This window comes from Eschrichtius robustus, chromosome 11 (genome assembly GCF_028021215.1).
Source record: "Eschrichtius robustus isolate mEscRob2 chromosome 11, mEscRob2.pri, whole genome shotgun sequence".
Classification (NCBI taxonomy): Eukaryota; Metazoa; Chordata; class Mammalia; order Artiodactyla; family Eschrichtiidae; genus Eschrichtius; species Eschrichtius robustus.
The window spans coordinates 4,466,626-4,481,098 of NC_090834.1; the positions used below are offsets into that span (position 1 = coordinate 4,466,626).

At 41.6% G+C, this 14,473-nt stretch overlaps 1 protein-coding gene across 4 annotated transcripts in view; it reads left to right on the forward strand.

Moving 5' to 3' along the window:
- The window catches only part of PRDM10 (PR/SET domain 10), a 91,888-nt gene that overhangs the window by 20,910 nt on the left and 56,505 nt on the right, over positions 1 to 14,473 (forward strand). For 3 of the 4 annotated variants that reach the window (XM_068555700.1, XM_068555697.1, XM_068555699.1), the window contains exons 2-4: positions 8,571 to 8,752; positions 11,135 to 11,299; positions 13,565 to 13,624. In XM_068555700.1, coding sequence (XP_068411801.1) covers positions 8,684 to 8,752; positions 11,135 to 11,299; positions 13,565 to 13,624 — 294 coding nt within the window. In that variant the 5' untranslated portion in view covers positions 8,571 to 8,683. Of the gene's footprint in view, positions 1 to 8,570; positions 8,753 to 9,088; positions 9,121 to 11,134; positions 11,300 to 13,564; positions 13,625 to 14,473 lie in introns of those variants that run through there. The other variant, XM_068555698.1, reaches the window with a different exon arrangement.

Genomic DNA, 14,473 nt, shown 5'->3' on the forward strand with positions numbered 1-14,473 from the left:
CCTTCTGTTCTGAGCTCACCCACAGCTCCCTCCCTAGATTGCGAATCCACCTCCTCCACTTTCTTTCTCACGGTTTTTATATTCATTTTGCAAGTCTATCAGCCTCCCTCTAACTTCTTTCTATGGCGTGTGTTGTGTAGGATTTCAGGGAAGGAGTTAGCAGTCTCTGCTGGTTAGTTTGTAATGAGCCAGAAAAGTTGATTTGCAAGTGTACTGTCTAGATTGTGGCACACTTCTTTCCATGTGAAGAATGATGCATCTGGAAGGCACCTCACCAGTGCAGAAACCTCTGTTGCATTCTTAGTGTTTCTGAGGTTCAACAATGTGCCATAGTCCCGGGGAATTTAACAACTATCTATAACAACGTTTTAAAGTGAAATTGTATTTATAGTTCATCCTGTCATCCCGGGTGCACATCTACCTTTGAAGGTGGATCTGGGCCTCTTCTTCCACCTCTACGTGCAGGTGATGAAACGGGAGCTTCTCGACTCCAAGTCCTGAGTGGTTCTGGAGAATTGGCTTCTTTCAGCCCAAAAGGGCTGGTGATGGTGGGAACCGGGCTGGTGGATGGTGAGGGGATACGGCTCTGGGGTGGGAACTACGAGGAGGGCAGGCGGGCGATGTGGAGGCTGGATCACTGGGCCGCTCCGTCGTCTGGCTCCGGGCCGGCCTTATTAGTGCAGCGGCTGGAAAGGCAGGCATTTCTCTCTCCTTCTTTCTCCCCCTCACGTTTCCTCACTGTCCTTCTTACCACGCAGGCATCCCCGGTGAGCTGGGAAGCCAGCTGCCCATCCCTCCCACTAGACTGTGAGCTCCGTGGGAGCAGAGCTCTTGCTCAACCTTTTATGCTCGATGTTCACAAAGCATGAAAAGAATTGCTACCATTTCTCGAATGTTCGTCATTATGCTACATGATCCCAAATGCTATCATGTTGTCTTGAATCTAAGATGTTGGTGGTAAGAAACAACAATTATTTTATGTATCATTACAAAAGGAAAAAGCCTTGCCAATTCAACTCTGATTCAAGTGCTTTTTGGTACTTAGAATTTTTATTAGATACTTGTTGAAAGAGCTCTTTTAGAGTTATTTAGGCATAGATTTTTACCACATCACTCGTGCATACATAAAAGGGAAAATATAAGTGAAATAAATTGTTTAAGATATTCCTAAAATGTTGTCACTTTCAGAGGCTGACTCTTCAGAATCCCTTTTGGTTCAGGGTCATCGATGTCTCTGTGCCATCAAGAGTGCTGGTGACACAGCATTTCTGAAAAGAGGGCACACTGCTGTCACCAGGAATCTCCTCCAAACAGCTTGTACCCATTCTGGGAGTTCTGATCGCGGTGTTTTTTTATTCAGCCTGTGGCAGGCCTGTCTTTCCACGTATCTCAGTAATAACATTGCACAAAGCAGCATCATTCACGACGCTGTCTCTTATACCCAAGTCCCATAGGTTTGTTGGGCAAGGTCATTTTTCCAGTGATGGATATTTGCTTCCCTAATCAAATTTGTGCCCAGCTGCTGTTCCCATGGCTTTCAGTTTTAATGCCAAATTACAGTGTCATCTTTTTGCATTTAAAATGGCAGTTACACTCAGGGCCTCTAGTGCTGACAGCACACATGACTCGGTGAAGCGAGGACAGAACTAACGAAGGGCTGTGAGCAAGGTCACACACGAGCAGGCAGTGCATCCACAGCCTCCCTGCCACCTGGGTGAGAGCGACTGTGGGACACCAGTGTGGTAAAATAGACCCCTCATTCAGAAATGTTAACAGGTGAGAAAAAGTGCATTAGAGACTTGATGAAATGCAGACTGTTAAGTCTTAACAACAGCCATGCCGGGCAGATAATTTGGATTTTCCAACAAGGAGACTGAGAATCAGTCTGTGACTTTACTAACATCACACCTAGTAAGTACATGGTAGATTTGGGGGCATAGAACCCAGATTTGTCTGATGCTAAAGCTCCTACTTTCAATTATATAACACTATTCATTCATTCATTCGTATATATATATTATATATGTATATATATAGGACCTAGAACAGTATCTGGCACATTTAATAAATATTTGTTGTTAATAAGTATTTAATAAATATTTGTTGAATAAAATCATTAGAGAGGATAGAAATGCTTCTCCTCCTGGAAGTGAAGTCTCTAACATTTTAGACAGTGGGTGAGATAAGGAAGGTAGGTGGCCATTTTCTAGACAAGGTACAGCTTGTGGATCTCGGGTTCTTTCAGGTCAAGAAGAGGAGTGGAGGAAGTCTGTCCCTAGCTCACAGAGCCTGTCAGCACTTGCCTGTTGGACAGCGCTAAGGTAGTTCCTGGAATCATCCTTCCGCCTCGCCTATAAATCAAGATCAACAGGGTTCTATAAATTGGGCAGTTAAAAAAGTAGTAATAAAAAAGGAAATCAAATATGACAAGCCTTGCCATGAAGAAAGTTCAGGTACAGGGCATTGGTTATTTGATCAATTGCTAGGTTTATAAAACTACGAGGACTTCCCTGGGGGCACGGTGGTTAAGAATCCGCCTGCCAATGCAGGGGACACGGGTTCGAGCCCTGGTCTGGGAAGATCCCACATGCCGCGGAGCAACTAAGCCCGTGCGCCACAACTACTGAGCCTGCGCTCTAGAGCCCGTGAGCCGCAACTACTGAGCCCGCGTGCCACAACTACTGAAGCCCGTGCGCCTAGAACTCGTGCTCCGCAATAAGAGAAGCCACCGCAACGAGAAGCCCGCGCACCGCAACAAAGAGTAGCCCCCGCACGCCGCAACTAGAGAAAGCCCGTGCCCAGCAACAAAGACCCAACGCAGCCAAAAATAGATAAATAAATTTATAAATAAAATAAAAAAATATGAAATGTTTTGAAAATTCTGAAGCTCTTACAGCTCATCAGTAAAATATGAAAGTTGACACATTTGAGCGCTACCATGTGCTAGATCTGTGCCTGGGATTTTTACATATATCATGTAACCCTCACTGTAACACCAGTAGGTAATTATCATATCCATTTTACATAGGATAATATCGAGGCTCAGGGAGTTTAAGTGATTTGGCCGAAGGATGTAACTACTGAGCAGCTGAGTCACTGGGGAAGCCCGGATGTTCAACTCAGTCTGTGGATTTTCTGCTATACTCTGCTGCTTCCCATCTAAGCTTAAGGCTAGAAACCACTTTATACTCTCGTTTTACAGATAAGGAAGCTGATGCTAGAGGATTTTAGAGTGACTTACTTAGTAGCGGAGTCATACCTAAAATTCAGTTTTCTTGAACAATTTATTAAACAATAAATAATTGCAGAATGTCACACTGTTTTGAATAGTTTAGTAGTTACAGAAGCTCAGTAGGTCTTATAAGTATCAATATATCTTTTTTTTTTTTTAAAAGAGTATTATTATTATTTTTTAAATTATTTATTTATTTATTTTTGGCTGTGTTGGGTCTTCGTTTCTGTGCGAGGGCTTTCTCTAGTTGCGGCAAGCGGGGGCCACTCTTCATTGCGGTGCGCAGGCCTCTCACTCTCGTGGCCTCTCTTGTTGCGGAGCACAGGCTCCAGACGCGTAGGCTCAGTAGTTGTGGCTCACGGGCCTAGTTGCTCCGCGGCATGTGGGATCTTCCCAGACCAGGGCTCGAACCCGTGTCCCCTGCATTGGCAGGCAGATTCTCAACCACTGCGCCACCACGGAAGCCCAGTATCAATATATCTTAAAAGAACAAGAACTGGGTATTCTGTATCACTGCTTTAGATTCCAGACACTTTTTGAATTAAAGAATTTTCAACATCTTTTTTTAATTTAATTTTTTTATAATGTATTTTTAAAATAAATTTATTTATTTATTTAGTTTTTGGCTGCGTTGGGTCTTTGTTGCTGTGTGTGGGCTTCAGTAGTTGCGGCACGTGGGCTCCAGAGTGCAGGCTTAGCAGTTGTGGTGCATGGGTTTAGTTGCTCCACGGCATGTGGGATCTTCCTGGACCAGGGCTTGAACCCGTGTCCCCTGCATTGGCAGATGGACTCTTAACCACTGCACCACCAGGGAAGCCCTTTTAATTTAATTTAATTTTTTTTGGCTGCGCTGGGTCTTCGTTGCTGCCCGCGGGCTTTCTCTAGTTGTGGCGAGCGGGGGCTACTCTTTGTTGCGGTGCGAGGGCTTCTTATTGCAGTGGCTTCTCTTGTTGCGGAGCACGAGCTCTAGGCACGCGGGCTTCAGTAGTTGTGGCACGCGGGCTCAGTAGTTGTGGCTCACGTGCTCTAGAGCGCAGGCTCAGTAGTTGCGGCACATGGGTTTAGTTGCCCTGCAGCATGTGGGATCTTCCCGGACCACTGCTCGAACCCGTGTCCCCTGCATTGGCAGGTGGATTCTTAACCACTGGACCACCAGGGAAGTCCAAGAGTTTTCACCATCTTGGGCTTGTTTATGTGCTAACAGTATTCTAAAATTATTGGGAGCTGACACTGTGGGCAGTATTTCACATCCATATTGCTAAATTTTACTAGCAGGCTTTCCTATGTGTCGATGAACTGTTCTGTTATTTTGCTCCCATCTGCCAAGTAGTTATTTTCTTTTTTTCTCCCCCTTTATCCTTGCCTTCTGCAGTCTCTGCTATTTTATGTCATGTGATGTGTACTTCCTTATTTTGGTAAGAATAGGAAAAAGGTATTTCAGTCTAGAGTAAATATCCTGTCCCTTCCCATCTCTTCTTTCTTGTTCCTGTTCATCCTTGAAGATTCACCTTCTCTGAGAAGTCATCCCTGGACACCCCCATTGGGATCAGGTGTCTTCTCTCTTCCCCCTGCGACCGATCTGTACAAATGATCAAGGACAAGCCACACGACAGATCTAGAGTTACTCATATTCCTTGACCTGAAGGAACTTCGAGTTGAGATGGGGAGGCAGACATTTAGACAGAAAAATGCAATATGATTGAACCTTTTTTTAAAATCTAATATGTGAGTGTTTATCATGGAGCAGGCATTGTGCTAAGCATTTTATGTGCATTATTTCATGTTCTGTCAATAACCTTGTGATCCCCATTTTACAGAGAAGGGGAGGGATTTAGAGACTGTCCTTGCTTTGCCTGAAGTCAGTTAAGTCACAGAAATGCTACCGAAATCCGGGTCCAGAGCCCAAACTCGTAGCCACTCTGCCTCTTGTACTGACTTCTGCCTCTGCACAGATGTGTCTCCTGGGCCCTCACACGCTAGGCACAGGGAGAGGACAGCCCCAGTGCTGGAGTTCAGAAACTAATAGTTACTCTACAGTCATACAGCCACTGTAACTGACTCCAAATTATCCCTCAAAAGACTTCAAAAGAATTCAAGATATAGCACATTGTATGTCCAAATGCATTCATCACAAAAGATTAAAAATAACCTGTTTATCAACACAAGATTAAATACATTATGATATATTCATATAATGAAATGATGCAGCTGTAATAAAGAATGAGGAAATGCTATATGGATATGGAACAATGTAAAGGGTATGATATTATATGGAATAAATAAGGTTTAAAAGAGATGCTGCTTTGTATAGAATCAATAGCATGCTGCCGTGTGTGGCTGCAAGAGGCATGGAGTGTTTGAATTTTGCTTGTATATGCATAAAGTATCTTTGGAAGAATAGATAACAAATTGATGGTATGGGTTGATTCTGAAGAATGGATAAGGGATTCCAGGTAGAGAGAAATAATAAGCACCTTTCTAGAAATGAAAACAAATAAGAAAGGCACTCTGGGCTGGTGTGTTTCCAGAGCGTGAGGGGTGAGCCTGCCTGGATCCTCGCTGCGTCCCCGTGTGCACTTGAGTGATTGTGCAACTGACAAACTAAGTTGAAAAAAAAAAATCTCAAATTCCTGTATGGGAAAAGCACAACATCTCTTCTGTGGTATTAATTCCTGTTGAAAATACATGTCCTGAATCTAACCATGAAGAGACATCAGACAAACTCAAATTGAGGGACCTCCTGAAAAACAAATGGCCTCTGCATTTCCAAAATGTCAAGGTCGTGGAGAGCTAGGAGAGACTGGGGACTGTTGCCGATCCGAGGGGACAGACGGGACGTGTCCGCGGGACGCACCGTGTGCGATGCCAGATTGGATCCTGGGCCAGAAAAAGAGGGGTTTCCTTCTCTGCAAAGGACGGTAATCAGACAATTGGCAGAAGTTGAATGTGGTCTGTAAATTAGGTAATAGTACGGTTTTCATGTTAACGTCCTGATTGTGATAGTACTGTGGTTATGTGAGAAAATGTCCTGTTTTTAGGAAACAGGCACTTAAGAATTTAGTAGTAAAGGGGCTTTGTGTCTGCAACTTACTCTCAAATAGTTCAAGTTAAAAAGACAAAAGAGAGAGAGGGAGAGAGAAGGAGAGAGAATAATAAAGTAAGCATGGTAAAATGTTACCGTTTGGGGAACCTGAGTGAAGAAGTACAGGAATTCTTTGTACTATTTATGCTGCTTTTCTGTCTGAAATTATTAAAAAATAAAAAAATTTTAAAAAGCACTTCTGATGTGGAACATTTTATGATTTTGTAATACTGAGCCTTTTATGTCCTTTTGTACAATTTTGTGATTTTCTTCCTATAGATCTTTATATTGTTGGTGACATTTATTCCTAGGTTTCTTAATATTTTTGTTCCTTTTTAAAAAAATATAAGTTTTGTTGAGGCATAATTCACATACTGTGCAACTCACCCTGACCATCTTTTTATGTATGCTTAAACAGTACCATTATATAGGAAGGCATGCTTTTTTTTTTTTAAAGACAGCTTTATGGGGTATAACTTACACATGGTGAAATGCACATATTTTAATTGAATAGGTTGATGACTTTTGACACATGAATTCCCTATGTAACCACCCCCCAGTCTAGATACAGGATAGAGAACATTTCTATTTCTCCAGAGAGTCTGCTCCCAGCCCCTTTGCTTATACAGTCACCTGTTGGCGACACGGGCATCTTTTCCAGGACCCTCCGGTGTGTGCAGGGCGAGTGTGTGTGTGGTGGGGTGCCTTCGGGCGGGGGTGAGGATGGTAGCGTTGCCGCCGAGCAGTCTCCCAGGCTGTTTGGACGTGGCTTTTCTGTATCCCAGACTTAGGCCCTGACATTGGGTGTTCCAGTTTCTTTTCTTTCTTCTATGGGCCTTATTCTGGTTCAGAGGTTGGAGCATGTGTAGCCTAAGAATGTTTCTCAGCTTATTTCCATTAACAATGGAGAAAATTCCGGCTGGCTTCTGGTCTTCTTTTTTTTTTTTTTAAAGAGATGTGCAATTTATTCATTTTTATTTATTTTTAAAATTTTTTGGCCACACCCCGAGGCATCTGGAATCTTAGTTCCCTGACCAGGGTTTGAACCCGCGCCCCCTGCATTGAAAAGCAGAGTCTTAACCACGGGACCACCAGCACAGTCCCTGGGCAGTGGTCTTTCTTACCTTTAGTTGAATGGTGTTCTGAGCAGTTTGGCCTTTCCTGTCTATTCTGCTACTTAATGGGCTGGTGGGAGGAGGTGTATCAGGCTTGGCTGCCCTGTTAAACAGCAGATCTCATGTGACCTTTAAAATGTCAGTGTTTTATCATCATCAGAAGGGAAGATTGATTAAAACATCTATTTTGGAAAATAATAATGTTTCGAGATGTAGATTTTGTGCATATTGATGTTTAGTTGATGTTTGATTTGCTCACTCATCACCCCTGTATGGACCCAATGGGAAACAAAGTTTATATTTGTATTCACCAAATTGTGGCCCAGAAAATTCAGCTCCCTCCGCCTGCCATTTTTTCCTCGTTTTGTGACTTTTATTATTCTGCTGTTCATTTTGAGTTGGTGGTATAGGAAGTCAGTGTCTAAACAAGTGTGCAGGGACTTCCCTGGTGGTCCAGTGGGAAAGAATCGGCTTCCAATGCAGGGGACTTGGGTTCGATCCCTGGTTGGGGGACTAAGATCCCACATGCCTCGGGGCAACTAGGCCTGCATGCCACAACTACTGAGCTCTCGCGCCTCAACTAGAGAGCCCGAGTGCCGCAAACTACAGAGCCCATGCACCACAACTAGAGAAGAGAAAACCTGCACTCCACAGCTAGCGAGAAGCCTGAGTGCCGCAACAAAGAGCCTGTGTGCCACAAAGAAAAGATCTTGCATGCCTCAGTGAAGATCCCGTGTGCCTGCAACTAAGATCTGACACAACCTAAATAAATAAATAAAATATTTTAAACAAGTGTGCAAGGGAGGGATGCGCTGGCCGAGCAGCAGCGAGTCTCGGTTGTGAACCCAGCACGTGCCTGCATTTTTTAGCATCTGGGGGGCCTCGTCCTCCTCAGGAGAACTAAGAGGACTGCCGTCAGCATTTGTGATGAAGGTTCCATCCACCTAACTTGTGCCCAGAGCAGAGCAAGTATGCAATACATTGCATCATTATTCCAAATAATTTCTTCATTTTTACCTTTTTGCCCATGTGTGTAACCTTTCACAAAGCTTTTTTTTTTTCCTTTTTGTGGTTGAAACTGTAATTTATTAAAATGCATTCAATTATTTAAAGTCTTGGGTCCTTTTCTCTCTTTTTTCAGGCACGTTGCAGAGAGGCCTTTTTGTCCTTGATGAACACTCACGGGGTAGGCAGATGACTGTCCGTCACCCCGAGCTGTTCTAGGTGCCCAGGACGCTGTCCAGCAAGGAAAGGATGGATTCCAAAGATGAAAGCTCACACGTGTGGCCTCCAGCTGCAGAGCATGAGGAGAATGCCACACAGGTGAAGAGTGGTCTTCCAGCTGGGCCTTGACAGCAGTTTTTCAGTTGGTACAGTTTGCTGACAGCTAGAGAAATAGCAGCTCCCGTACAGTGATGAGTGGTTGGGAGGAAGCTGACTTGCAGAACTGGTGCCGAAGGAATGGGCAGCGTTTCAGCACTTTGGATGCCTCCAGCAACATGGGTCGCTGTGATTTTGAGGAGCTACATACCACTCGTGGCTTCTCTGCCTTCCCCCTATCTTGTTGTCATAATGCATTTCACTGCTCCGTTTTATGTCATGGTATTGGTGCTGAAAGCTTCAAACTGGAGGTTTTCTTTATGTTATCCTGGAAAGGGTTTTGTTTCTTCATGTGTAATGAAGTACTAAAGGTATGCCTATAAAGTGAGTGGCTTTTCCTTTTCTTCTCAAATTCAGGATGTAAACCTCTAATTGAAAGTTGTCCCATTGAATCCACAGCTCGGGAGGTTAGTCGCTTATTCAGATGCTGCTGTAACGAGTGATCTCTGCCTTTCAAATTGCTATCCTAACCAGCTACACGTTCTTTTGACTATTCTTAGCAAAGGCGAACCTCTGCATTTTTGGTATGCATTTGAATTTTGAGAAGAGTCAGCACTCATAGGGAGCCGTGTTTACATGTGACCAAAGTATAAAACTCCATTTTAAAGCATTATAATATATATGTAATTTAAATTTAATTTTTGTCAAATTATATAACCATAGTATTACTACCAAAATCAGAAAATTAACATTGAAACCTTTAAATATACACATTTTATTTAATTTAAGCAATATAGCAAATTTACAATACATATAATTGATCATCTGGTATGATTTGAAAGTCTGAGTTTGAATACTGAGCAAAAAAGTTCCAGAGATGCTTCCAGCAGAATAATTGAGAATGCTGTTTTGGTTCTCATGGAAACTATTTGGAAGGCTACTTTCATGTAGCTATATAGTTTGGTGTATTTTGTTTATAAACAAAAATGTAGTTCGTTAATAAATAGGGTCCACATTTGTGGGTAACCAGATGGTAGACGGCAGAGCTTAGCATCCTTTATTGCACCCCTCCTCCCAGTGTTCCTTCTCCCAACCAGGAATTCTGATTTAGCCGAGTACTGGGTGTTGAAGAGTTTGGCTAACTCTTAAGGAAATTTTTTTTTTTTTCTTTTTTAAGCACTGAAACTAGTTCAAGATTTTGATGTCAATGAACAAATCTAAACTCACAAAATTATTTTGCAGCACTTAAAACTGCGCAAATATCTTAGAAGCCTAAGTCTTGTATGGATGCAAACTGTATCTTCATGGACAAAGCAGATTTATGTAGAAGCTGCACTAAGCGCTTAGTATAGAAGTGGAGGTTTGTTTTACTTATGTGGTGCTTGACTGCATGGGGTCTCCAGTTTTCTTTCTGGGGATTGAATTAGCTTATGTCATCTTCTGGATCTACTATTCTCCACTGGAAAAAAACTGAAATAAAAAAGTTAGGTCTAAAGCCAAGACAGTGTAAGAGTAAGGAATCTGACCTAACTTCAATATCTAACTTCAATATCAGCACATAAACTATTTCTCTCCCAAATGTGTTCTTTGACCATCTGCTTTGTACCTTCAGTATCAGATGCTAGGCTGTATGCCAGCCTTCAAGAACCTCCAAAGCTGACTGCTCGGAAAGCACTTTACAGAATCCAGTTTCTACTTTAGTTCTTGGTAGATAGAAAATTATTTCCCCTGGTGACAACTGAAATAGTTGTCCAAAACCCCTTAAAAGTACTTTCTTAGAATTTTTTGTATTTTTACCTAGTTGGCAAGGAAGAGTTCTGTTACGTTCACCGAGTCAGCAAACGTTTACCAACTCGCCTCCCGAACGGCCTTGGAGTATGAAAGAATTTGTAGAAAAGAAAGTGACCTTGTTTTAATGTGTTTGCCAAAAGGCACAGTTAGTTATAAAGTAGAATTCTTATGAAGTGTTGAAAGCAATTGGCTTTTGAGTCTTGACATCTTTTTTCACATTACAAATAATTTGTATTTTGTAGTTCGGTAATTTTGTCAGCCAGGCATCTTCTGTCACATTTCCAGGGTCAGTGAACCACCCTGTCAGTACTCCCCGAACGAGATACCTGCATTGGACATTTGAGGCAAAGGGAACTTTAAATCGGTTGCCTAATATTGAGCAATAAATCAGTGACAAGGTCCTTGGATCCTATTGCCAAGTCACTAACTCAGCATAGATGAAGGCGTATCAGTTGAGTTCTCCTTTCAGTGGGGATCTTTCAGAAATGCAAGTGTGTAATGTGCTTGGTCAGTCCTGCGTCTTTGTGAGACAGGTTTTGTTCCACAAGGGTGGTTGCTACATACTTGCTGGGTTTTTTTTTTTTTTTGCCCCAGGTGCATTTTGTTCCAGACGCTGGAACTGTGGCCCAGATTGTCTACACCGATGACCAGGTCCGTCCGCCGCAGCAGGTGGTGTACACGGCAGATGGTTCCTCTTACGCGTCAGTGGATGGTCCGGAGCACACGCTGGTCTACATCCATCCGGTGGAAGCTGCGCAGGCACGTGGAGGACGATGGTTTATAGTTTGTTTGTTAATCAGTTAATTCGCCAATTACTTAGGTTTACTCTCTGCCAGTCACTGTGCTATTTGCTGGTGATGCAGGAAATATTCATATAAGATTTATGCTCTCAAGGAGCTTATAACCACCTGGGCAGAGGAAGATATGGTTTATTTATTTAAATTAAATGTAATAAGGAGTTAGAGCACTAACCTCGAATGAGTTCTTTCCCCAGCTGACTATTGATATTGATTTTTTTTTTTTAATTATAGATTTATTTATTTTTGGCTGCGTTGGGTCTTCATTGCTGCGCCCGGGCTTTCTCTAGTTGCAGCCAGCAAGGGCTACTCTGTGTTGTGGTGCGTGAGCTTCTCATTGCAGTGGCTTCTCTTGCTGTGGAGCACGGGCTCTAGGTGCTTGGGCTTCAGTAGTTGTGGCTCACGGGCTCAGTAGTTGTGGCTCGTGGGCTCTAGAGCCCAGGCTCAGTAGTTGTGGCGCACGGGCTTAGTTGCTCCGCGGCATGTGGGATCTTCCTGGACCAGGGCTCAAACCTGTGTCCCCTGCATTGGCAGGTGGATTCTTAACCATTGCGCCACCAGGGAAGTTCCTGATTGATTTTATTAACAAGGTTATCAGCTTTTACTTTTCCTAAGGTATCAACAACCAGGCCAAACATGGTAACTTAATCAAGACAGATCAGTGAAAACATGCAGATTATTTCGGTTAAACGAGGGATCCTACTAGCTTATTAACCGCTATTTACTAATAACTTACTGATGTGTAGAACTGTAATAGAAGCGCAGGTAAAAACTGTACAATTACAGCTACTTTCATTTTTTTGCCAGTGACTCTGAATATTAGTTTCCAAATGCAAGACACGAATATTCCCCAATACATAAATGTTAGTTTGTATGGGACTTCCCTGGTGGTCCAGTGGGTAAGACTCCACGCTCTCAATGCAGGGGGCCCGGGTTCGATCCCTGGTCAGGGAACTAGATCCCGCATGCATGCCACAACTAAGAGTCCGCATGCTGCAACTGAAAAGATCCCGTGTGCCACAACTAAGACCTGGCGCAGCCAAAATAAATAAATATTTTTTTAAAAAAATGTTAGTTTGTATTGTTAGCACTTTACAGTGTACAAAGCACTTTTAAACATATTAAAAGAGAAATCAGTTCCATGGTTTATAGTAGGATCCTGGTAATAAAAATTTGCCCTCATGCAATATTTAATCAAGAGACTCAAATCACTCCCAAGAAGACATGGGACCCACCTAATAAATACCTTTCAAATCCACATAAAGATGAAATTGCCTAATAGTCAGATGGTACTTTTGGAATGTCCCTTCTTTGTTTTAGCCCCCTAGCTGTATTAAAATAAGTGCATGTAGATTATGTGAAGAATGTCCTGTGACCAACTTTTGGTTCATTACTGTGTTACTAAATGTCTGAATTATGATAATTTTTTTTATTGTCAAATATAAGAAATCTGACGCTGGCTGAAATTCTCTTTTACAGTTCTCTGGAATCAACACTTAACCTTAGTTCTTATGCCTATAGGTTTGCTAAAGCCTCAGGCAAATTAAAGTCTCTCGGAAAGAATACTTTTCTGGACTGGAGATTTTCTGTGATACCCTGGCTAAGATCATTTTGAAGATTTTCCTTCTCTATTTATCTTTGCTGCACCATGACCCAAATTATGTGTTTATAATCAGAACTTCTAAAATTATGATTTTACTGGCTTTTATCCAAAAAAGAATCCGTGGAACATTAAATTCAATTTATTTTCCTTCTACTTCTCTTGTGATAATGAGTGTGCATTTATATTTGAAAGAGTTGTAATCCTTGGGTATACAGTACTCTTCTATTTGCCTGTATATCTCCAACTATTTTCATTTAATTGCAAGTCTACCCCTGTGATAGAGTGTTACGTGTTGAATGCATGCCCCCTTGTTCATGGCATGCCTTTTTAATTAACCGTGACATTCAGTCTCAGGAGAGGCTTTGCTTTAGAGTAAACTCCTGAAGTATGAAGTATGTTAGCCAATAGAGATGGTTAGCTTTTACAATCTCTTTGGAGCCATCTGAATGAAAGGCTTTAGCAACATGTAAGATGACTATCTTTATCTTCTTTGTTAATGAAAGATTATTACTAGCTATTTGGTAGTTAACTCTCAGGAATTGGTGCTTAGCAGTAGTATAATTTTTCCTGTGTAGATGAGCTGTCTAACGATCTATTGATAAGTTTTTGTTGTTGTTTGTTTAGACGCTGTTTACAGACCCAGGCCAGGTAGCTTATGTCCAACAGGATGCTACAGCTCAACAGGTAATGCGTTGCTTTTTTGCCTTTTTGTTGATTGTGGATAATACTGAAGTTACCCTTCCCTGGAATGCCCCCAACCCTCTGTACTGTGCATTCTCTGGATGTCTATTTCTCATGTGTTTAGAATATTCTCAATGTCCGTTAATGAAAACAAAGCAGAACATGACACTAACACACTCCAACCAGTATATATTGCAATAGCGTGGTAATAAAAAAATGATTTGTCAGGGAAATTTAAGCATTAAATTAAAATAAGCATATCAACTGGATATTGGTTCAAGTTCCAAAGAGTAATCCTGAGTTTCAAAAGTGTCTATGGAAACTGGGAAACACTTTAGTACTTGGTCTTTTTTAAAATTATTGAATTATAGCTGATATACAATGTTGTGTTAGTTTCTGGTGTACAGCAAAGTGATTCAGTTGTATATATAATATATAATATATATATTCTTTTTTCATATTCTTTTCCATTATGGTTTATTACAGAATATTGAATATAGTTCCATGTGCTATACAGTAGGACCTTGTTGTTTATCTATTTTATATATAGTAGTTTGTATCTGCTAATCCCAAACTTCTAATTTATCTCTCCCTCTCCTTTCCCCTTTGGTAACCGTAAGTTTGTTCTCTATGTTTGTGTATCTGTTTCTGTTTTGTAAATAAGTTCATTTGTATCACATTTTAGATTCCACATACAAGTGATATCATATGATATTTGTCTTTCTCTTTCTGACTTACTTAGTATGACAATCTATTTTTAAATATTAGGGAAAAATTCCTGCTTAAATTACCTATATATTTAGTGGCAACCTTCCTCATTCTACTTTGAGAGAATTGAGATTCTTCTTGGTT